The 22,851-nt window shown below is 45.3% G+C and overlaps 2 protein-coding genes across 33 annotated transcripts in view; one reads left to right on the top strand and one right to left on the bottom strand.

Annotated features, from left to right (window-relative positions):
• Nucleotides 1-12,498, top strand: part of LOC110506284 (kinesin-like protein KIFC3) — a 72,491-nt gene extending 59,993 nt beyond the window's left edge. For 11 of the 18 annotated variants that reach the window (XM_090221759.1, XM_021585742.3, XM_090221755.1 and 8 more), the window contains 9 exons: nucleotides 1,810-1,914; nucleotides 2,072-2,202; nucleotides 7,304-7,427; nucleotides 7,941-8,070; nucleotides 8,202-8,431; nucleotides 8,582-8,728; nucleotides 9,847-9,973; nucleotides 10,238-10,284; nucleotides 10,810-12,498. In XM_090221759.1, coding sequence (XP_090077885.1) covers nucleotides 1,810-1,914; nucleotides 2,072-2,202; nucleotides 7,304-7,427; nucleotides 7,941-8,070; nucleotides 8,202-8,431; nucleotides 8,582-8,728; nucleotides 9,847-9,973; nucleotides 10,238-10,284; nucleotides 10,810-10,818 — 1,050 coding nt within the window. In that variant the 3' untranslated portion in view covers nucleotides 10,819-12,498. The remainder of the gene's footprint in view (nucleotides 1-1,809; nucleotides 1,915-2,071; nucleotides 2,203-7,303; nucleotides 7,428-7,940; nucleotides 8,071-8,201; nucleotides 8,432-8,581; nucleotides 8,729-9,846; nucleotides 9,974-10,237; nucleotides 10,285-10,809) is intronic. The other 7 variants (XM_090221763.1, XM_090221756.1, XM_021585740.3 and 4 more) reach the window with 1 other exon arrangement.
• Nucleotides 12,499-12,916: 418 nt separating this feature from the next.
• LOC110506286 (katanin p80 WD40 repeat-containing subunit B1) lies at nucleotides 12,917-22,178 on the bottom strand. Of its 15 annotated transcripts, none has more exons than XM_036964291.2 (20): nucleotides 21,863-22,178; nucleotides 21,212-21,347; nucleotides 20,975-21,105; nucleotides 20,716-20,833; nucleotides 20,481-20,581; nucleotides 19,060-19,101; nucleotides 18,669-18,752; nucleotides 17,915-18,030; nucleotides 17,665-17,736; nucleotides 17,367-17,517; nucleotides 16,712-16,896; nucleotides 16,203-16,345; nucleotides 15,999-16,046; nucleotides 15,623-15,690; nucleotides 15,239-15,502; nucleotides 14,580-14,729; nucleotides 14,263-14,339; nucleotides 14,053-14,127; nucleotides 13,864-13,980; nucleotides 12,917-13,602 (listed from the first exon to the last, which is right to left on the bottom strand). In XM_036964291.2, the coding sequence occupies exons 2-20, from the start codon at nucleotides 21,249-21,251 to the stop codon at nucleotides 13,467-13,469; spliced, it is 2,118 nt and encodes a 705-aa protein (XP_036820186.2). In that variant the 5' UTR covers nucleotides 21,252-21,347; nucleotides 21,863-22,178; the 3' UTR covers nucleotides 12,917-13,466. The 15 variants fall into 15 exon arrangements, with proteins under 15 accessions (XP_036820186.2, XP_090077896.1, XP_090077895.1 ...); XM_090221770.1 differs by having other exon boundaries at nucleotides 14,062-14,127; nucleotides 15,239-15,484; nucleotides 21,863-22,175; XM_090221769.1 differs by having other exon boundaries at nucleotides 15,239-15,484; nucleotides 21,863-22,175.
• Between the last annotated feature and the right edge of the window lie 673 nt (nucleotides 22,179-22,851).

The following is a 22,851-nucleotide window of genomic DNA, read 5'->3' on the forward strand; positions in this document are numbered from 1 at the left end:
CGCAACATTTCAACAAAAACATAAAAGCCTTCAAATAAAATAATTTACCTTTGAAGAACTTTGGATGTTTTCAATGAGGAGACTCTCAGTTAGATAGCAAATGCTCAGTTTTTCCAAAAAGATTCTTTGTGTATTAGAAATAGCTCCGTTTTGTACATCACATTTGGCTACCAAAAAAACCTGAAAATTCAGTCCTCAAAACGCGAACTTTTTTCCAAATTAACTCCATAATATCGACTGAAAACATGGCAAACGTTGTTTAGAATCAATCCTCAGGGTGTTTTTCACATATCTCTTCGATGATATATCGTTCGTGGAAGCATGGTTTCTCCTCTCAATCAAATGGAAAAATACTTGCACCTGGCTTTGCGCACCAATTTCGACGCAGGACACCAGGCGGACACTTGGAAAATGTAGTCTCTTATGGTCAATCTTCCAATGATATGCCTACAAATACGTCACAATGCTGCCGACATCTTGGGGAAATGGCAGAAGGTCTAAGCTTATTCCTGTTGCATTCACAGCCATATAAGGAGACATTAAAAAACAGAGCTTCAGAAATTTTGCTCATTTCCTGTTTGACGTTTCATCTTGGTTTCGCCTGTAGAATGAGTTCTGGGGCACTTACAGACAATATCTTTGCAGATTGTTTTCTTTCCAAAACGGTCAATAATATGCATAGTCGAGCATCTTTTCGTGACAAAATATTGCGCTTAAAACGGGAACGTTTTTTATCCAAAAATGAAATAGCGCCCCTAGAGATCCAACCGGTTAACTATATGCATATCCTAGCTTCTGGGCCTGAGTAACAGGCAGTTTAATTTGGGCATAGAAAACAGTCAATGACTGGAGTCTCTGACAATTTTTTGGGCTTTCCTCTGACACCGCCTATATATAGGTCCTGGATGGCAGGAAGCTTGGCTCCAGTGATGTACTGGGCCGTACGCGCTACCCTCTGTAGCATGTTACGGTCAGATGCCGAGCAATTGCCATACCAGGTGGCGATGCAACCGGTCAGGATGCTCTCAACGGTGCAGCTGTAGAACATTTTGAGGATCTGATGACCCATGCCAAATCTTTTCAGTCTCCTGAGGGGGAGAAGGTGTTGTCGTGCCCTCTTCACGACTGTCTTGGTGTGTTTGTACCATGATAGTTCGTTGGTGATGTGGACACCAAGGAGCTTAACTCTCAACATGCTCCCCTACATCCCCGTCGATATCAATGGGTCCTTTTCCTGTAGTCCACAATCAGCTCCTTTGTCTTGCTCAAATTGAGGGAGAGGTTGTTGTCCTGGCACCACACTGCTAGGTCTCTGATCTCCTCCCTATAGGCTGTCTCATCATTGTCAGTGATCAGGCCTACCACTGTTGCGTCGTCAGCAAACTTAATGATGGTTTTGGAGTTGTTTGGCCACGCAGTCATGGGTGAGCAGGTAGTACAGGAGGGGACTAAGTACACACCCCTGAGGGGCCCCAGTGTTGAGGATCAGCGTGGCTTATGTTGACTACAGGTCCAGTTGCAGAGGGAGGTGTTTAGCCCCAGGGTCCTTAGCTTAGTGATGCCCTTCGTGGGCACTATGGTGTTGAACGCTGAGCTGTAGTCAATGAACAGCGTTCTCACATAGGTTTTCCTTTTGTCCAGGTGGGAAAGGGCAGTGTGCAAATATGAAGGTAATAACATGAGAGGAAGCCCCTTTAGATTATCGAGATACACTGCAAGGATGTTGCGATCTCTCTATATTCTAATGGTTTACTGTCACCAATCACAGCAGCTGTCATCCTAACTGTCCCTCTCTGATTGGCTAACCAGGTGTTCCAGGAGGTCCAGTCCCTGGTGACATCCTGTATTGATGGCTTTAACGTATGCATCTTCGCCTACGGACAGACAGGCTCAGGAAAGACCTACACCATGGAGGTATTTGCTGCTAATACACACACACACACGTACTTTCGCTCTCACTCCGTCTCTCTCATGGCTACAGGAGATACATTAAGGATGAAAGAGAAATGAAGAGATGTGTTGTAGTGGTTGTTAATAGCAAATGTTTTGTCTGTCCTTTTTTTTTTTTTAGGGTGTGGCCAAGGACCCGGGCATTAACCAGAGGGCTCTCAGACTGCTGTTCTCTGAGGTGACTGAGAAAGCGCCCGACTGGGACTTCAAGATCACTGTTAGCATGGTGGAGATCTACAACGAAACCCTACGGTGAGAGGACACACACACACAAATCGGTATAAGGTCAGACAGGGTGAGTGGGTTTGGATTTGAGCGCAGGTGCGGCCTTGCCTCAGGTCACGCAATGACAGGTGAAGCAAGCAGTGTTGCCAGCGAATTTTCAGGGGAAGTTGCTAGAGGCAGGTCGATTTGTTGCTAAATGGCGTTGTGATGTCATTGCGCGATGACGTCATTACGTAATAACGTAACACTGCGTCATTACGAATAATACACAATAACGTTACTCAAATTGACTGGCCATCTCGGCGAAAAATATGATTCGTTTAGATTTAGATTTGTTTATTAGCACATTTTTATTTGTAAAAGTAATATAACAAATTTATAACACATTTTATATGATCAGATATTTTTATTTTTAAACACAACACATTGAATTATTGAACAATTTCACATTATTGAACAATTACATTTGATTTATTTTATTTTTAACTATTAAACCTACACATTCTGAACAATTATAGTTTTAAGCAGTGTATTGGTAGTTAACATGCTACCTAACTGAGCAACAATTCTAGGTACAAGCTAATAACAAGGTATATATGCTATCTTATTGAACAAGCAACTTAACCCAAATAAGGATGTATGTGCTAGGCATCTCTCTCCAGCTCTCTCCAGGTTGTTGTGCTGCTTGGCTGGCTAGCTGCTCAATGGTTTCCTCCAGATATTGCCACTGTTCTCGCACACACTGCAGTGCACACTGCCACCATCAGCTGTGTGTCTCCGCCAGTTCCAGAAAGTCCACTCCTTGCTTACGTGTACTGTAAATATGATGAATCGTAGATTGGCAAGGAAATCCTCTTCATCTTCACTGTCCAAATGCATTGTCACGCAGCTGGAACCAGCAGAAGAGGATGGAGTGGCCTTAAAGCTGTACGCTGCTGTGGTGCCAAACTGCTGCAGAACTTCACTTGGTAGTTTATGCAGGTATAACAGGTATCACCAGCCAGCTTCAGTCCGTACCGGGAGTATGGAGTTGAGAGCGTGCAGTGACATTCTATTTCTTAACTTTGACTTGACCACTCTCATTTGGCTGAACAGCTGTTCAACCTCTGCATTTGAGTGTTGCAATGAGAGGGCAGCGCGTGCAGCTTTGCACAGTTCTTCATAAGGATTTGACCCGGGAAGAGTCCGTGTAGATATTCACTTCACTCCAAAACTCGACTGTGTTTTCAGTTGAGTCCCACCTAAACAGATGGATGTTTCTCCATTGGGAAACAATTTTATCATTTGTTTGTGACTGGTACCCCAGTAGCTCAGCTACTTTAATAATTTCAGTGGTGCCTTTATTGTGCTTTAGCGTTTCCTTAACACTGAACAAGGCCATGTTTTGCAAGGCGTCTACGTTGTCTGGGAGCTTTGCTTGCAGCTCCTTGCTGAAAGCAACAATGTAGTTGATGATGCACTGTCTCCGAATGACCTTTTCGTCTTCTGGCGCAAGACTGAGTTGGTACACCGTGCTCTCAAAGGTACCCAAGGTATGGTGTGAGAATGCTGTTCATCGACTACAGCTCAGCATTTAACACCATAGTACCCTCCAAACTCGGCATCAAGCTCGAGACCCTGTGTCTTGACCCGCCCTGTGCAACTGGGTACTGGACTTCCTGACGGGCCGCCCCCAGGTGGTGAGGGTAGGTAACATCTCCACCCCACTGATCATCAACACTGGGGCCCCACAGGGGAGCGTTCTGAGCCCTCTCCTGTACTCCCTGTTCACCCACGACTGCGTGGCCATGCACGCCTCCAACTCAATCATCAAGTTTGCGGATGACACTACAGTGGTAGGCTTGATTACCAACAACGACGAGACGGCCTACAGGGAGGAGGTGAGGGCCCTCGGAGTGTGGTGTCAGGAAAATAACCTCAAACTCAACGTCAACAAAACAGAGGAGATGATTGTGGACTTCAGGAAACAGCAGAGGGAGCACCCCCCTATCCACATCGACGGGACAGTAGTGGAGAGGGTAGTATTTCAGGAGGCTGAAGAAATTTGGCTTGTCACCAAAAGTACTCACAAACTTCTACAGATGCACAATCGAGAGCATCCTGTCGGGCTGTATCACCGCCTGGTACGGCAACTGCTCCGCCCACAACCGTAAGGCTCTCCAGAGGGTAGTGAGGTCTGCACAACACATCACCGGGGGCAAACTACCTGCCCTCCAGGACACCTACACCCCCCAATGTCACAGGAAGGCCATAAAGAACATCAAGGACAACAACCACCCGAGCCACTGCCTGTTCACCCTGCTATCATCCAGAAGGTGAGGTCCGTACAGGTGCATCAAAGCAGGGACCGAGAGACTGAAAAACAGCTTCTATTTCAAGGCCATCAGACTGTTAAACAGCCACCACTAACATTGAGTGGCTGCTGCCAACACACTGACTCAAATCCAGCCACTTTAATGATGGAAATTGATGTAAAAATATACCACTAGCCACTTTAAACAATGCTACTTAATATAATGTTTACATACCCTACATTACTCATCTCATATGTACTCTATATCATCTACTGCATCATTATGTAATACATGTATCACTAGCCACTTTAAACTATGCCACTTTGTTTACATACCCTACATTACTCATCTCCTATATATATACTGTACTCGAGACATCTTGCCTATGCCTATCTTTACCATCACTCATTCATATATCTTTATGTACCTATTCTTTATCCCTTTACACTTGTGTGTATAAGGTAGTAGTTTTGGAATTGTTAGGTTAGATTACTCGTTGGTTATTACTGCATTGTCGGAACTAGAAGCACAAGCATTTCGCTACACTCGCATTAACATCTGCTAACCATGTGTATGTGACAAATAAAATTTGATTTGATTTGGTGATGGACTGAGATGTCTATCAATGGCATCCTTCAGGACATCCATTTTTGCCATAGGGTTGACTACTCTGCTGCAAATTGATGTTAAGAGGTGTACCAGATTGTCCAAAAGCTTGACAGGATCTGTTTGCTCTCCCTCAACTGACTTCACTGCGACTTGTAAGTCGGACAGGATTGATTTCAAGAATATCAGGTACACATAGTTGGTCTTGTACATGGCGTGGAGCACATCCGCCATGTAGCAACGCTCACTGACATTGGTCAGCTCAAAGTGGAGTTTCAGTTCTTCCCACTGGCTCAATATGCGAGTTACCGCAGGCTCAATCGGTGATCTGCTGGGTTTTCTGGCCACAATGAATGGTGGTATACACTGCTTTGTACGATTGTTTCCCCGTTTTGGGGAAATGGAAAACCAATTGTCCTTTTCCCTGATTTAAGTACTCAACACTCCTAGGGATGGTTTCTTTGGATGCTGCACTGACAGCCAATTGTAAAGAATGACACACACAGCGGGTGAGTACCAAATTGGGCAATGCACATTCTTCCTTTAAAATCTTGTGCACCCCCGTTGTGCACCCCAGTCATCACGGACAATACCCTGAAGATTCTCTTTTTTTTAAGGTTACACTTCTCAAGAAACTCAACTACCGCCTTTGCTATTGATCTGGCATCGCCCCCCCCCCCCTCCAATTCAACCAGCCCGAGCAATGTGGACACAACGGTTCCTTTTTTAGCACTGAAATACCGAATCACCACACCCAGGTATTTAGAGACACTGACATCAGTGGACTCATCCAAAAGGAGACTGAACTTCTCATCCCCTACATCTGATGTTACCCTTTTGAGAAAATATGGAGCCAGTACTCGCCTAATCATTTCTGTGCACTTGGTAAGGTGCATTTGGAAGTTTGTTGCTGCCACAGAATCTGAAAAGGCAGCTTTGCAAGCCATACCTAAAATGGTGGCATGCTAGCAGCGAACAATGCTCTGCAATGGCCAATGGCCATAGTAGCTACTGTACTTTTGCAGTTATCCACTTTCTTAACCAACTGTGGTAATGTAGACTGCGTTGCAGGGTTGTACGGTTTTGATTCATTTATATGCTTTGCTGTTGCAAATGTCATACCTTTTTGCAAAGCATATCTGATTTGCAGTACGCACATTATGCCCGACAATCATCCCCAATTACTAGCTTCAGCCACCCTTTAAATTCAGGTACAGACTCCCACTCTTTTCTGTACGTCTGGCTGTACAGTTTTGATTGAGACAAGTTGATTGATGTTGTAAGTTCTGTTCCAGGTCAAACATTCGTGACCAACTACATTCGTTGGGTTTGTCTCGTCGACCGCATCCTCCTGCTGCTGCAGTCAGCCAACAATGATTTGCAATTTGCTGAAATTGCTGCTGGCCTGCAGCTGCCTGTGCACGAGCTGCCAGGCAACAAAAAAAAAACGACTTTCTCTGTCATTTTAGAGGGAAAATGCGTGCATTTTAGCGTTTGAGTCACTTTTCAAAGTTGCTAAAAGTTCCAAATACATTTTTAAAAATAGCTCAATTTGTTGCTAAGTGCTTTTTGGAAGAAGAAAAAAGTTGCCAGGGTAGTCTGAAAAGTTGCTAAATCTAGCAACAAAATTGCTCAATTGGCATCACTGGAGGCAAGGGGTCACGTAGTTACAGTACTTACCTTTATGAGAAGGCTTTTTAAGATCACGGCCGACGCGTTATGTCATTTAGACCTAAGTACTCGTTTGACACAGTTCCTGTGTGCGTGTGTGTAAGCAATTCGAGCGCATGGGCCAGCTGTAAAATAAAAGTGGATTATATTTCATGTCCTTGGTTCATCTGTTTTCCACAAGCTCTTCTCCTCCCTCCCTCCCTCTCTCTGTTGCGTCATCTCTGAACATCTGTGTGTACTTTCTGCCAAAGCGGGATGGCAGGACTCACCGCGAAAAGAGAATTTGAAGGGGTGGAATGTCATAACGCATGAAAGAAGCAATTTTGGCCCCACTTAGTTGGAGCGTCAACTACAGATTACCTTGATCGTTATTTGTTCATTTGAGCTATCTAGTCACCCGTCTATCTTTCTATCTGCCAAATGTTGGGGGATATCATAGGACAAATATCATATTATGGCACCATACACCCAAAGTAGTGCCGTATGCATATCATATTAAGATTTTTTAAAATTTGAGTGGGACAATCTATGCGACTGTGCGTTGCCGTTTCCTGTAGGAACCTTTTGGGGGACAACCAGGGTGAGAAGCTGGACATCAAGATGAATCCAGATGGTAGCGGTCAGCTCTATGTGCCGGGCCTCACGGAGTTCACTGTCCAGAGCCCTGAGGACATCAACAGGGTGAGACCACCATTCTACCACTGCCACTTATACTATGCCTGCCACAGGACATTGGGTTAGTGGGGTAGTTAGCGTGCTCTGATCTGCAATCAATTAATCACATTTTGTTCATATGGTGTTACTTACCAGTCACAAAGTGCCAAATGGTATTCCTGGCCTAAACCGCAAAGCAATACTTTTCCTTAGTAGTGTTTTCCAAATTCAAAAGTGTAGAGAGAACTGTTTTTTGGGTGTTGTTTACAATCATGCGTCAGTTAATAAGATGGCTCCCACGGTTCTTTAGGCCTGAGGCTGAGTTCTCATCCTGAAATATCTGTCAGAGCTCTTGTGTTCCCTGAACCAGTAGAATGTGCCCAAGCCTGGATTTGCCACTAGTCTACAGATTAGTTTGTGTGTTAATGATTAAAATCTGCTCCTGTCTGTGTGTGTGTTCTACCATATGCGTGAATGTGCAGTTGACAGAGTAGTTAGTTACTCACTTCCTATGACCCCTGACCTGTGCTCTCTGTGTAGGTGTTTGAGCTGGGTCACATGAACAGGGCCACAGCCTGCACCAATCTGAACGAACACAGCTCCCGCTCTCACGCCCTCCTCATCATCACCGTAGCAGGCGTCAACTTCTCCACTGGGCACCGCACGCAAGGTGTACACACACACACACACACACACAATTCCTGTACCGGACATCACACACACACACACACACACACACAGACAGACAGACAGACAGACACACAGTCATTCAGGATTTTATCTCTGTACACCCTCTACTAGGTAAACTGAACCTGGTTGACCTGGCTGGCTCAGAGCGGATTGCTAAGTCCGGGGCAGAGGGCAGCCGCCTGCGAGAGGCCCAGTGCATCAACAAGTCCCTGTCGGCCCTGGGTGACGTCATCAATGCGCTGCGGAGCCGACACTCCCACGTGCCCTTCAGGAACTCCCGGCTCACCTACCTGCTGTCTGACTCACTGAGCGGGGACAGCAAGACCCTGATGATGGTGCAGGTGAGAGGGGGAGGGGTACAGGAGGGTGAGAGAGGGATTGGGGAGAGAGGGGTGGGGGGGTAAGGGGTTACAAATTAAATGTGTATATTAGCCTATAATAAAACCATCAATGCTACCCTTCAGGCTAATATCAGAAGGTATTTGCTCTAGGTGTCTCCCCTGGTCTGTAACATGAGTGAGTCGGTGTGCTCTCTGAAGTTTGCCCAGCGGGTTCGGACTATCGAGCTGGGCAACGCCACCAGGAGACAGTGGGAGAACTCCTCCACCACCTCCTCGCCCACCCACGACAGCGTGGAGGTAACCTACACACACACACACACACACCCTGGAGAGAGTGAGGGACGCACTCACAAATTAAATCTCACACGTGTGCTAGGTCAGCCCAGGCCTTACGTCAAACCTTCCCCAGGTCACTGAGCCTAATCTGGGGCATCAGGTTTCATTCTGTCCCTCTGCCCTTAATGATCCAAGTCGGGATGAGGTTAGGCGGAGCTGAACACAAAGCAGTTGTTTTATGAGAATCACTTTCTAGTAAAGAAGATGTAGTTGACTTAGGATGTTTGAAAAGGTTATCTCCAAAAAGCCTCTGGGTCGTTTCATTTTAGCACGACGTGACAGCACGACGTGACAGCCACCATCTCAGATTGTTCTGAAATAGTTTCTCCCCCCCCCCCCTGTTCAGATAAATTAGTGATTGAAGTTATGTCCCATTCTACATCTTCATATTACCCCGTTCTGACCACTAAATGGTGCATAGATTTTACACGTTCAGGAAAGGTGATGAAAATGGTCTCTATTATGGACCATTCCTGGTGACCACTTAGTTATGATTAGCTATGCACTTTGTTCACTTAGGAGATCATTTCAACAGGCGCACTGCTTTCATCAGATGAAGACTGCCGAGGTAATGCCAGACAGAGCCTGCACTCAAATGCATAATAGATGCATCCAGTCTGGGTTTGAGAAGTGTTTACACCTGGATAGAAAGTGGAACTTGCGAGCTTTGCAGCAGGGTCGTTCCATTTCATTTCAGCAAGCCATGACACCCACCATCTCAGATTGTTTTGGCACCATCTAGTGGTCAGAACATGGACATGTCAGGTGTTTTTTAAAAAGTCACCAGAACGTCTACATACAAATTATCTCGGGGAGTACCCCGAACACACTAAGCAGGGGGACTGGAACCAGTCAAACTCGCATGTAAGTCATGACGTTCTTACATGAGATGGGAGATAAACTTGGCCCCAGACAATCGATCTGAGATCTATTTAAGTTTCAGTCATGGGATTTTGCTTAGATGAGCGCAAAATGGAGAAACAATCGTAATCTAGTTAGACAGGATCCTTAGCGGAATGGGGTTGAATAAGGAACTTTGATATTGATATTTCTGTCATTGAACTTTGACCTTTCTGCAGCTGGACTCTCCCCCGGTGACTCCCGCGCCCCTCCCTATCTCCCGGGCCAGCAGTGCCGGCTCCACACTCTCCGCCTCCTCCAAAACCCCCACCACACGACGGAGGTCTCAGTCCCAGCTCTCTGCAGGTAAATGTATATACATACACACACAAACACACCCCTTAGTCCCATGTCTCAACAGGTACACATGCCTCTCTGTCACCAAGAACCCTGGCATCCATCAATATACAACAACGATAATGTGCACACACACACGCCACCATTATTGGGATGATGAAAAATATATACACAATATAAAAAATAAAGTGAACTCAAGTGAGGTGTGAATGGTCAGGGTGAATCCATTCACTCCTGTGTCCTGATCCTCTGGTTTGATTGGTTGGTTTGCAGACAGGCTGTTAGGCAGAGCCAGCCCATTGGTGGGGGACGGTGGGCAGGTAGGTGGGGTTTATGCTGATTGGTCGCTTGGCATGGAAAGTAAATGCTCAGCATGGCATGGTGCCCTGTGCCCACCCGTGTCACCTGGTCAATGCCCACCTATCTAACACACCCCGCCTCTAACCCCAGGAAGTAGTGTGTGTGCGACTGTCTTGACCCTTGTCTCTCTGTCTGTCTGTGTGTGTGAGAGACTCCAAGCTTTGTTTGTCTATCTGCAGATCCATGTGTGTGTGGGTGAAGGTGTCCATACATGTCTGTGGCTGTCTGGCAGTCTGTGATTTTGTCTGTGACTGACGGTCTGAATGCAGTTCTTATCTGTGTGATCTGTATATTGTATGATGTGAGGGTGTTTTGTGTGTCTTGTCTATATGGATTTGTTGTGGGTGTGTGGAATCTGTGGATATATCACCTCTTCCTCTCCCCCATCTGTGCTGCTCTCTGGCTGGGTTGTAGTGAGACGTTATTAACACAGGGACACCACTCCCCACTATTCAGTTTCCTAAACCTATTACTCTTCCCTACAGGACGATTGAAACTGTCTGTCTGAAGGCTCCAATGGATCCGGACCCTGACCCAGTCAGCCATTGGGCCTTCTGAACAGGAGGGTGTTAACCAGAACCTTGACCCACCAATAGGTTGTTCCCATCTCCTTCTGCTGATCTCACTCAGCCAATGGGTGAGAGAAACTGGACTAGACAAATTATCAGATTGAGAGAATGGTGACATTTCATTTATTGAGCTGTTTGAACAGCAGAGGGATGAAGAGGGGGATACGAACTTTGACCCTCGTGGAAGGCCCATACCAAGACATACCGATGCTCTAAAATGGCCTCCAAGTCTCCTTTTCTTCATTACCACTGAGAGCTGACAGGAATGGATAGGTGTTAATTTTAGCCAGGACTGTTGTACAGCCCCCCATATCTTAACTACGTGTCCTCATTTATACCCCTCAAGGAACACAACACCCCAGACTGCAAGTGACTACAGGACACACCTGTCTGTCTTCCACAACTGACTAGGGGCCAAAGTGGAGGAGCACCTGAGAGTAACACAGGCCCCTGTCCTAAAAACAACTCTCATTAAAAAAAAAAAAACTATACTCCTCACAGCCCAGAACAATTCCACCACACCTTCACCTTTGACCCTTCAACTGGGCCTGTGATCTATTCTCCCATTGGCCAATGTATTGTCGGCCCCTCACAATAACGCCACACCCACACCCTTAGTGCTAACCAATCCCTTTGTCCCATCATCCACTAACAGTATAGCCCTTTCAATCACAGTATTTCTGGGTAAAAATGCACTTTAAACGAGGCTAATACCTTCTTGATGTGTTTTAGAACAATGCTCCAGTTACGGATTATGATAATATGCATATACAGTATATATCTGTGTTTGAGATTTTTTTTTTTTTATCCCTTTAGACTCCATTGTGTTTTTTGGGGGGGTGGGGGGGGGTTACGAGGGTTCCATCCTGGTCTCCCCCTCATCCAATCAGGGTACTCTACAGATATGGAGCTGGGCTTCTTTTGCCCTGTAGGACGCAAGCAATAAGAGACGTGAGTGCAGAGAGCGTTTTAACTTCCTGTGTAGCCGTTTGTGTTTTAGATTAGATTTCTCCAGGGCAATACAGAGCCGCCTCAGCCACTGCATGGAAACGTTCATGTTGTCGTGTTTCTTGTACCGAGTGAATAAAGCTAGACGATTCAAACTCCCTGCCAGACAGGAAATGCCATTCCTGTTATTGGATGCTGCCTGTTGAAGTTGCACAGATCTAGGATTAGTTTCTTCTACCCAAATTCTAAGGTTATCCAATAGGGACACAACACAAAACTGACCCTAGATCTGCATCCAGGACAGCTTAATCCTACTCCCTATGGCTGACCACAAGCAACCAATGACAACGGATCGCCTCACGGAACAGACACTGCTGCCCCTGAGGGAGTGATCAAGCTTGTGAACTGTATTTGAAAATGCATTGTGTAAATAGGAATGCTTTGTACATTTGATCAGCTAATCGACCGTGTGTCTCCAATGTTAAGCCAATGTTTCCTCCAATACCAGGATGTCCGAGAAACATTGAGGACACGCTGCATCGTGTTGGTTGTCGATGGATATCTCTACTTGCTTTTGTCTTTGTTGTTGTGGAAACCTTCTGCGGCAGTCTTGATTTTGTACACCCTTTTTTAATAAACACTCAATACGAAATTAAACTCGGCTGTTCCTAACAGATGTTTGTTGAAATATCCTGCCTTCCAGTGGTTATATCTTTTGTCACCGTTTATTAAATGGTAGGTTGTATTACATCTACCCGGGACAATGCTGGTTCAGGATGGTTGCAGCCATTGAGTTGTATAGAGCAGGAGTTCCCACACTTTTTCTCCCATGAATTAGCCCATTTTAACTGTGGAAACCATGGTGCCTGTTGTTCAAATGCATCTGCCCTCTCATTGGCTAGAATGGTCCCGACTGCCTTCCAGTTTAAAACGTTAGATAATCTGAGGCCTTCACACTGGAGTGGTGGATGGGCTAGCGCCTTTCAAACAGTACCTTCCCAACTAGCTAGAACAGTGCTGCTCTCTGTTGGAGTGGAATTACACACATTTTAACAAGAGTTGTTCCTTAGGCATGTTTCTGGAATTGATAAAACTAGACTTTATTTGAAAAACATGTTATTTTAGCGTTAACAATACTTTCAAATAGTGCATCAAGGGTTGACATCTCAGGTACAGAATGTAGAGAGAATATTTAAGTAGAACACAGTGCACCTGAACACAGGTATTGCGGCTTTTAAAGGCGATCTCCGTGTGAACATTGCTTTTTTTAAAAGCCGCAACGCCTATAACCCACAATCGGATTGAAATCTGGCCCATAGGTGTTTTGTGCGCTCATCTGTGGTGGGCAAGTTAAGGTAACAGAGGACATCATTTCTCTCACATACAGATTAAGGAATCATAAGTGCCCAGTCCCACACAGTGAGTTCTAAACATGGGCTTCTATCCCACCCGGTCTCTGAGTCCACTGCTTCAGTCCATCCACACGCAGTGTGAATCTGGGATTGTCCCCTGATTTACCACTCAGGTGGATGACAGAATGCAGACGTCAGTCAGACTTGAGTCCTCACAGCACAGTGGTCAGCCGTTGAAGAATCTGTGCGTGTCTCCAGTTGCATAGTCGACTGTCAGTAGTCCAGTGGAGCCATGAGCAGCTGCAGCTCTTTGAAGGTGCTGCCGTGGCGACCCACCTGGTCGGCCTTGTTCTTCACCAAGTCGCTGAGGTTCTTCAGCAGCTTGTAGCATGCCTTGCACTTCTGGTGGCTGGGCTCAAACACAAACCATTCATTCACAGTATGCAATGGAAATGGCCTGACCTCTATCCAAAATGTATCAGTTTTTCCTTCAAGCAATATTGGATGAATACGGAGCTAGAACCCTTTGAAAAAAAATGGTTCTTTAGTGATGGGTTACATGGTGTACCTCTCCAGGACCAGGATTAGTGATCATTGCTTTAACACACAGTACAGTAAGTATGGTTAAAAGCACAAGCATGTTTAGGACTTAAATGGAGCTGAAACTCACCGTTCCTCCCGTGTTATATCCACTCCAACAGAGGGGGGCGCTGTCAGCGTGTCTGAGATGAGAGGCCAGAAACGCTTCAGGATCAGCTTCAGAGACGTGCAACCCGTCTGCATGTAACTGACCACACGGGGAGAGCGAGAGATGGGTTAATACACATTTATATACATATACACTTATCACTCGTCTCACCTCTCATACTTGCTTTGCAGCAGCTCTTCAATCTGGGGCAGGATAGAGGTACACAGGTCCAGTTTCCATAGCGACCTGGGGGACAGGTCAAATGACTTAATGTCACTGTTAAGGAGGGGCATTCATGGTACTCAGTGAGAGTATAAGTGTGGCCTCCTCAGCCAAATAAGATCTGCAGTCGTTTGTATGCGCGTTTCAACAGCCACTCACGGTTTGAGGTTAACGATGTTGAGGATGTCCACGACGATCGAGAGATCCTTCATCGAGACCGCAGAGTCCAAAGAGGTCTGAAGACAGAGCGGCAACCAATCACAATACTCAAATCACAACAACAACAAAAAACACCTTGGAGGCAGCCAGTAACATCTCTCCATACTTCACAAACAGATTGTCCGTGTTTAACATTGAAAGTCAAGTAATTGTTTATTTCAAGTGATGTTAACACTGCATGAACATTGCTCAGTACCCCATGCTCAAGATTCAGACAGTGTTATCGGTGTGTTAGCGTTGTCTGCTAAGTGCCATACCTTGACGTCCCCGCTGCCCCACACGGCTCTGATGGTGTCCAGGTTCTTGTGTCGGCTGGTGAGCATCACACACATGGTGTCATGACCCTTTCTGATCTGGGCCAGAGCCTCGTCATCACCCAGCACACTGGGCCGGTTGTTACGAGCAGGCTAGGACCAAGATAGTTAAACGTATATAACCTGGTAAATACACACACCTGTTCAAATCATACCTAAACCTACATAAAGTTAGGTGCCAATTCCATTTCTGTGAGCATGTGTTAAAACCTATTTAAAAAGCTGACCATCTTGTTTTTGATGTGTAGCACAATTTAACTGGGTGACTGGATCATTTGAGTGAATTTAAAACTGTACTGCTACGGTAGGTTCAATGTTGAGATGCATTGAATTACTATTTGTGTTCCATTTCATTCTATACCCAGTTTGTCTTATGGGGCTTGTGGTAGAGAGAAAGTCCAAAGTTAAAGACAGTGGTAATGTCAGAGGCTAATAATAGAACTGTACTATTCCACTCTGATCTACTGGCGCCGGCAGTACAGTTGAATTATTAATACACTTGAATTTAACCATACAAATTGTGATGTCTTTTGAGTGAAATTTCTCCATGGGAAATGAAAAACAAGATTGTGTGTGTTATGCATGTATATACACACACTCACAGGAAGGAAATCTCCCACGTTGAGTCCTATTGGTTCATTCCTGGAGGAGAGGATTACGCTGGGCTGGGGTTTGGCCTTCGCCATAGCAATGACCGGTGGGGGGGCTGGGTGGGGTGCGGGGGGGTGGTTAGTCGGCGGCCGTGCGGTTACCACTGGGATGGGACAGGGCGCCGTGGCGACCACGGTAGGCTCCACCCTCAGGATCGGAGTGGACGATGCCACTGGAAGGTTCTTCAACAGGCCGGGCTGCAGTGACGACACACACTAGAAACAAATCTAACTTATTTACATAGAAAAACTCACACAGACCGAGACATTCCCACTCAAGCATTACAAAAACACAAATCAGTCACACATACAACAGTGCAGCTAGTAGGTACAAACCTGCTGTCTGTCAGTCATAGGAGTCATGACCTCCACCAGCCCTTGGTTAGCCCTCACCACAAAACTCTCTAAGAGAGAAAAGAGAGAGAGAACTTGAATACGAGCGCCCGGAGTCCGGTGAAGCGGACGCAAAATGCCCCTTGACAAGGGGGGTTCGAGCCCCAGCTCGACCAACTGTCTGTGCCCTTCCTTTCTTTATCCATCTCCATGACATGTCTCCCATTCTGTTCTTCTATATAATAATAAAATACAACAAAAATAACTTGTAATATGAAACTCAGGACAGAAACACATCTTATACACACACACAACAGATCAATGTGATAGCTTTATCACAAACACCAATGTAATACTGTTCTTGACAGAAGGGACTCACCATCTTCTAAGGGGGCAGGGAAGGGCTCATTCTTTGGGGGGGTGCGAGCTGGAAGGGGGGGGGGGGACGAGATGACATTTAGTATGAAGTTCAAGAATGATTAAGACACTGCTAGATGTTGATGTAGTAATGCATGCATTCCTCTGTTAGTGTGAACACTGAATAGAAGGCAAAAAAAAAACGTAAGGTGTAATATCAGCCTACAGATGGCGCTCTTTGGCTGGAAGATCTCTTTGTAGTCCTCGGGGTTACGGATCTCGGCGGAGGACTCCTTCTCGTCCTCGCTGCTGGGGCTCCTCATCTCCCCCTCGGGACTGCGCCGCTCTGACTCAGAACTCTGCTTTACCCTGGAAGAGCACAGCCCAAATAGCCTGCTTAGCGATGCAACGGATTCTAACGGAGGCGGTTTTGATGCCGTATTCGCTATATAACATATGCCATTTATCAGCGCGGATACATGTCATATATGGGTGGTCCCGGGAATGGAAACCGCCTGGCATTGCAAGAGGCATCCTCGACTAACTCTGCTACAGTGGACCGCATGATTTGAACCGCTACGATTTGAATCAACTCATAGGGGATTTTGTTGAAACAGATTCTGTAGCATATAGGGCCAAATACTAAATCTGAGTTAAGCGCTCTCCCAGCTCACATTAGGGTTAGGATTCGCTCCATAGGAAGTAGGAATAGTGGCGTTTGGAAGTGGGCAGTACCTCTGTGTGCTGCAGGTGGTCAGGGGTCGCTCGTAGTTGCGTCGCAACGTGGATCCTTTCGGGGAGGGCTCTGTGAGCGGCTGGTCGTCCTGGATTACGCCTTGGATCACAGAGCCAGACTTCTTCACCCGCGTCAGATCCACCACGTAGGACGAAACATTAGCCAGATTGTACGACACGCCAATCTTGGAGAGAGAGAGATAAGAGGGGGGAGGAGAAACAGAAAAACACAAGGGCTTGGCTATAGGTAATATTAATAGCAACAGTAACAGGTCCAGTGGCAGTAATGAATGTAGAATTGTCATGCTGACACCACAGAACCACATAAAGAATCCCTAATAGCCATTTAATAAGATCCCGATGGCTCTCACACACACACACACAAGGTTGCAGTAACACAGTAGTTACATAGTAATAGTAACAAAAAGAGTAACCCCCAAAACAACAACAACAAAAACATGCACTTCCTACTAGCACTGACTTTGCTGATGACTATTTTGAGGAAAAACGTACTTCACAATGACTGAAACGTGGTTGTCTCACCTGGCCATCTTAAGACGAACGCCGCTAACTGTATAAGCCGTTCTGGATAAGTGTCTGCTAAACGACGCAAATGTAAAACATGTTAAAAAAAAGTAACGTCATGCTCACACACCAGCTGGTGGTTGCAGATAGCCAGGTCTGCCACCTTGCCCCAGCCCACTGGCACCACATCAAAGCAGCGGTCGGGCTCCCAGCCATACACACGGAGAGAGTCCACAGCTCCACTGTACAGACAGCAGCCATCCAGGTTAAAGGCCAGACACCTGGAGAGAAGAGAGAGAGAAATGGGGGGAAAAAGGATGCAGGGATAGTTTAGATACACGGTAAAGAGTGTTAGTTGCATCTGAACTTCTAATATCGGTTGGTGTCCCGACCAACCAGACTTGTTAGCGGTCGAAGGAAGCCCTCACCTGACGGGTCCCATCTCTCCCCCTGAAGAGCCAATCATCTTGAACTTTTCCAGATCCCACAGTTTGATGGTCCTGTAGGGGGCAGACATACACACACAGATAAGCTGTGATGAAGCCAGTGGAAAACACAGCCATCCTTATAAGGCATTCCACTTTAGTCATGGAGTTGAAGCCATCGGAACACAAATGTTCAGTTGCCTCATACGTATTTATTTACTATTTTTCACCCCAGAGTGTGTGGATACAACACCTGTCAGAGCTGCCTGACGCTAGCAGATACTCGTTGGGGTGGAACTGGATGATGTTGATGGCTCCGGTGTGTGCTGTGAACTCTGTGATCATCTTCCCTGCAGTCAGGTCCCACAGCTAGGACACACAGGTCAAAGGGCAATATGAGTTCCTGTTGACTGGCACAGCTAGGAATATTATGAATCAAGTAAGCTGATCTCAGATCTGTGCCTATAGATGGAGAACTTATATGCAGAGGGGTATACTACAAAGCGGGATCAATGAGTTAGCCAGCTGAATTTGATAAACAACCAGAAATAACTAGAACTTTCTTAATGAACCAGAAAATCTCAATTTAGATATGTGATTTTGGTTGTTGAGTCAATTAGGCCATGCCCATTTCAAGCTTAATTTCCAAAAAAGTTATGTCAGAATACTTAGCCAAGTTAGCTGGCTAACTCATTAATCCCGCTTTGTAGAAAACCCCTCTGAACATAAGGTTGAGAGTATACAATAGGGCTCTGCAAACCTGTTCCTGGAGAGCTACCCTCCTGTAGGCTTTCGCTCAAGACCCAGTTCTAACTAACCTGACTCAGCTTATCAACCAGCTAATTATTAGAATCAGTTGAGCTAGATTAGGGTTGGAACGAAAACCTACAGGACGGCAGCTCTCCAGGAACTGGGTTGGAGAGCCCTGGTTTACAAACTGACCACAGTCATGTGAGATGAGAAACATGTGAAAGCAAGCTTCTGACAATGTGTAGGTGGGTTCATACCTTGATGGTGCTGTCATCACTAGCAGAGGCCAACCATTTCCCATCTGGACTGAAGGCCAGGCACCTCACTGCCTGAGTGTGACCCTGCACAAGCACATTATGCCAAATTAAATTGATAGATAACCACGGGCCCCCTACTTCTGTCCAGACGGTCAGTCCCCAGCCCTTCCTCCCCAGGCCAGACAAGATCGTGTTTACCGTCTCACTGTAATCCCTGGCTTAGTCTTGGTGCCAGACAGACACACAGCAATTACTGCTGATTAGCAGACCCATTCCCAACATAATCAGCCAGCAGGCCGCTCACAGACAGTGGGTGGGGGGGGGCTTTAGCCGATAATTAACCTTGGTGCTCTTCAGTTGGGTATAAATTACACACGGGTGCAAGTCTTACCTTGTACCTGAACACACAGCCCTTTCTCCGTACATCCCACAGCTGAAAGAGAAAAACTCTGTTTAAGCACAATATCACATACCAATCCACATACAGTACCAGTCAAAAGTTTGGACACACCTATGCATTCAAGGGTTTTTCTTTATTATGATCATGTTCTACATTGGGGAATAATAGTGAAGACATCAAAACTATGAAATAACACATATGGAATCATGTAGTAACCAAAAAAAGTGTTAGACAAATCTAAATATATTTTAGATTCTTCAAAGTAGCCACCCTTTGCCTTGATGACAGCTTTAACCAGCTTCACCTGGAAAGCTTTTCGAACAGTCTTGAAGGAGTTCCTGCATATGCTGAGCACTTGTTGGCTGCTTTTCCTTCACTCTGCAGTCCAACTCATCCCAAACCATCTCAATTGGGTTGAGGTCAGGTGATTGTGGAGGCCAAGTCATCTGATGCAGCACCATCACTCTCCTTGGTCGAATAGCCCTTACACAGCCTGGAGGTGTGTTTTGGGTCATTGTCCTGTTGAAAAACAAATGATAGTCCCACTAAGCACAAACCAGATAGGATGGCGTATCGCTGCAGAATGATGTGGTAGTCATGGTGGTTAAGTGTGCCTTGAATTGTAAATAAATCACAGACAGTGTCACCACCAAAGCACCATCACACCTCCTCCTCCATGCTTCACAGTGGGAACTACATATGCAGAGATCGTCCGTTCACGTACTCTTCGTCTCACAAAGACATGGCAGTTGGAACCAAAAATCTCAAATTTGAACTCATCAGACTAAAGGACAGATTTCCACCGGTCTAATTTCCATTGCTCGTGTTTCTTGCAAGTCTCTTCTTCTTACTGGTGTCCTTTGTAGTGGTTTCATTGAAGCAATTCAACCATGAAGGCCTGATTCACGCAGTCTCCTCTGAACAACTGTTGTCTCCCTTTGCTTATTTGAGCTGTTCTTGCCAAAATATGGACTTTTACAAAATAGGGTTATCTTCTGTATACCACCCCTACCTTGTCACAACACAACTGATTGGCTCCAATGTATTAAGATGGAAAGAAATTCCACAAATTAACTTTAAACAAGGCACACCTGTTAATTGAAATGCATTCCAGGTGACTACCTCATGAACGCTGGTTGAGAGAATGCCAAAAGTGTGCAAAGCTGTCATCAAGGAAAAAAATATTAGAAAAATCTAAAATATATTTTGATGTGTTTAACACTTTTTTTGGTTACTACATGATTCCATATGTGTTATTTCATAGTGTTGATGTCTTCACTATTATTCTACAATGTAGAAAATAGTCTAAATAAAGACAAACCCTGGAATGAGAAGGTGTGTCCAAACTTTTGACTGGTACTGTACATAGTAGAGTTCTTAACAACACTCAATCATGCAGCACACATACACACCTTGATGTTGGTGTCCATGGAACCAGATGCCAGGTATTCCCCAAACGGGTGGAAGTCCAAGCTACAGATATTGGCCTTGTGTCCCATTAGAGTTCTTAGGACTGGGATAAAATAGCAAAACATTGTTATGGCATTCTCAGAACTGGTAGCCTAGGTCTAGTTGACTCTAGTAGAAACACATCTCACACGCCTAACCTCCCCATAAACACACAATATAGGAGAAATTCCGTCTCACTCTTTGCAGCCTCCAGGTCCCATACACGCAGTGATCCGGACTGTGAGCCAGCCACCACTTGCTCCTCAGAGTTATTAAACTTCACACACTCTACTGGGTTATTATGGCCTGTCAAACTCTGAGAAAGAGACAGGGAAAGAGGGAAAGATAAAGGGAGAAGGGACGAGAAGGTGGGAGAGCGGTGTTATATACAGCAGAAATAAGCAGAGATCAAACTGTGCACACACACTTCTTCCCTAAAGGTCTGACTAGTCTGTACCATGATGCAGTTGGGTTTGCTGACTGCCCAGATGTTGACTCGGCAGTCCTCTCCCCCAGTGGCTAGCAGACGGCCGGAGTTCTTCCCCAGGGCCAGACACGCCACATTACTGGAGTGGGCTACAATTTCCTCTGGAACAAAAAAAAACAATCCAGAACTCACCAGGATTAACCTCTGGGTCCATGAAACCAATAAGATTGTGGTCTGGACAGGGTGAGTGAAATGGAGACTACTCACGTAATCTCCATGATGTTTTGGTGGTGTTGGCCACAGCCATGGTGATTCTTAGGCGTCCAACACTCAAAGGAGTGTTGTTATTATTCACACAGAGCTAACTGCGTCAGGTGTGTAGACTGTATGATGAGACCTTTAGCTTCTCTCCAATGAAAGAACAAGAGGCAAAGGGAAAATATTTTGTATGACAAATTGTTGATGGTGGCAGAAGAGACATAAAATGTCAACTTCTCTGCTTCATGTCCCCTGTTGGCTTCTCTTGAAGCTGAGGGAGGATGCAAACAAAATAGAAACTGTTTAAACCAGCCAATTATTACACGATAGATAGTCGAATCTACGCTATGGGCGTTAGCAAACTGGTTCGCTAGCAGGCTGTTAACTTAGCTAGCTAACGTTAGCTGGCTATGTACTGTTAACTAGCTTAAGCGACACAAAGTAACGCTTTATTTCGGGCTGCAATGTAGGCACATGTCAGTCATGCAAATACTTGTTAGCTAGCTAAGGCAGCTAGTAAACGCCATTTCGATGGTTAAACAGTTTGGTTGAACTTTATTAGCTAGCTAAATTAGCATAACGTGCTAACGTTAACAGCTCAATTAGCTAGCTACTTAGATTGCTCGTCCTGGGCAGGGCAAAATATAATACAGAACATACCTGCATTTTAAGCTAATTGCCACCAGAATATATCTAGCTATGATTGGTGAAAAGAGAATGGTTAAGACCGAAATCAGTAGCTAGCTAGTTGATGCCAACTACTAATCTGCTTTCTGTCTGGCTCCTTCAGTCCTTGTTGTTGATTTCATGTTTGTGTGGCTGCTTGCGACCCCAGTCTACACTTGCAGCTTAGCAACCGGGCTTGCGATGAGATCACTTATTTACTTCCGGATGTCCGAAGTTCAGGGGACACATGACTACTCAAAACCCGCACACAAAGCCTGAAAACTTGCCCATTTTTTTCAGCAGCAAAAAAGCAATTTTCCCATAACGTTGTAGAGGAATTTATGAATATCGACGTAACGTAGACGAAATTAGAAGAAAAAAGTTTTTCCATCAAAATTAGAATTATTGGCAGCTATCGTGACTAATAAATGAATTTGAATATGTCGCAAGAGAAAAGATAATTCGCTCTTATTTTAAACTCGCCACGTCGTTTTCACCATGGACCCTGGTTCGATTCCAGGCTGTATCACAACAGGCGGTGTTTTAGGAGTCCCATAGGGCTGCGGACAATTGGCCCAGCGCCGTCCGGGTTTTAGGGTTTGTCCATGGTAGGCCGTGATTGTAAGTAAGAATTTGTCCTTAACTTTGTCCTTGTCCTTTCCTAGTTAAATAAAGATAATAGAATAAATAACTAGTTTAATTGTAAATAAATCCCTTATGTGCATAACTATAGATAAATCCGACAGGAGAGTTTGAGGGAAGAAAGTTGGACAAAGGATCTCAATCTCGGTACAAGAAACACTTGGCTAACCTTCAAAAGAATGTTAGGCTATTTTCTGGCAATTGTGCCATTATTATTATATACAAACCATTAGAAATGGCCAATTTGCAAGATTGACTTGTAATTTCAATAGGCATAGGCTGGGCCTACTAAAATCTGGGTTTATGGATGTAATTTAACTTTGCCATGGTTTGGTGGCAAG

Source organism: Oncorhynchus mykiss, chromosome 26 (genome assembly GCF_057628025.1).
Source record: "Oncorhynchus mykiss isolate SJ-2025 chromosome 26, ASM5762802v1, whole genome shotgun sequence".
In the NCBI taxonomy this organism is placed as follows: domain Eukaryota; kingdom Metazoa; phylum Chordata; class Actinopteri; order Salmoniformes; family Salmonidae; genus Oncorhynchus; species Oncorhynchus mykiss.

Bases quoted from the DNA above. Each gene is read 5' to 3' on its own strand.
- LOC110506286 (XM_036964291.2), bottom strand. From the start codon at position 21,251: ATGGCTGTGGCCAACACCACCAAAACATCATGGAGATTAC. The intron at 19,102-20,480 runs GTGTGTATGTGT...TTTCTCTTTCAG, and splicing joins CCATGGACACCAACATCAAG to CTGTGGGATGTACGGAGAAA. The intron at 17,518-17,664 runs GTGAGGGCTTCC...TCTTCTCTCCAG, and splicing joins GGAGAGATGGGACCCGTCAG to GTGTCTGGCCTTTAACCTGG.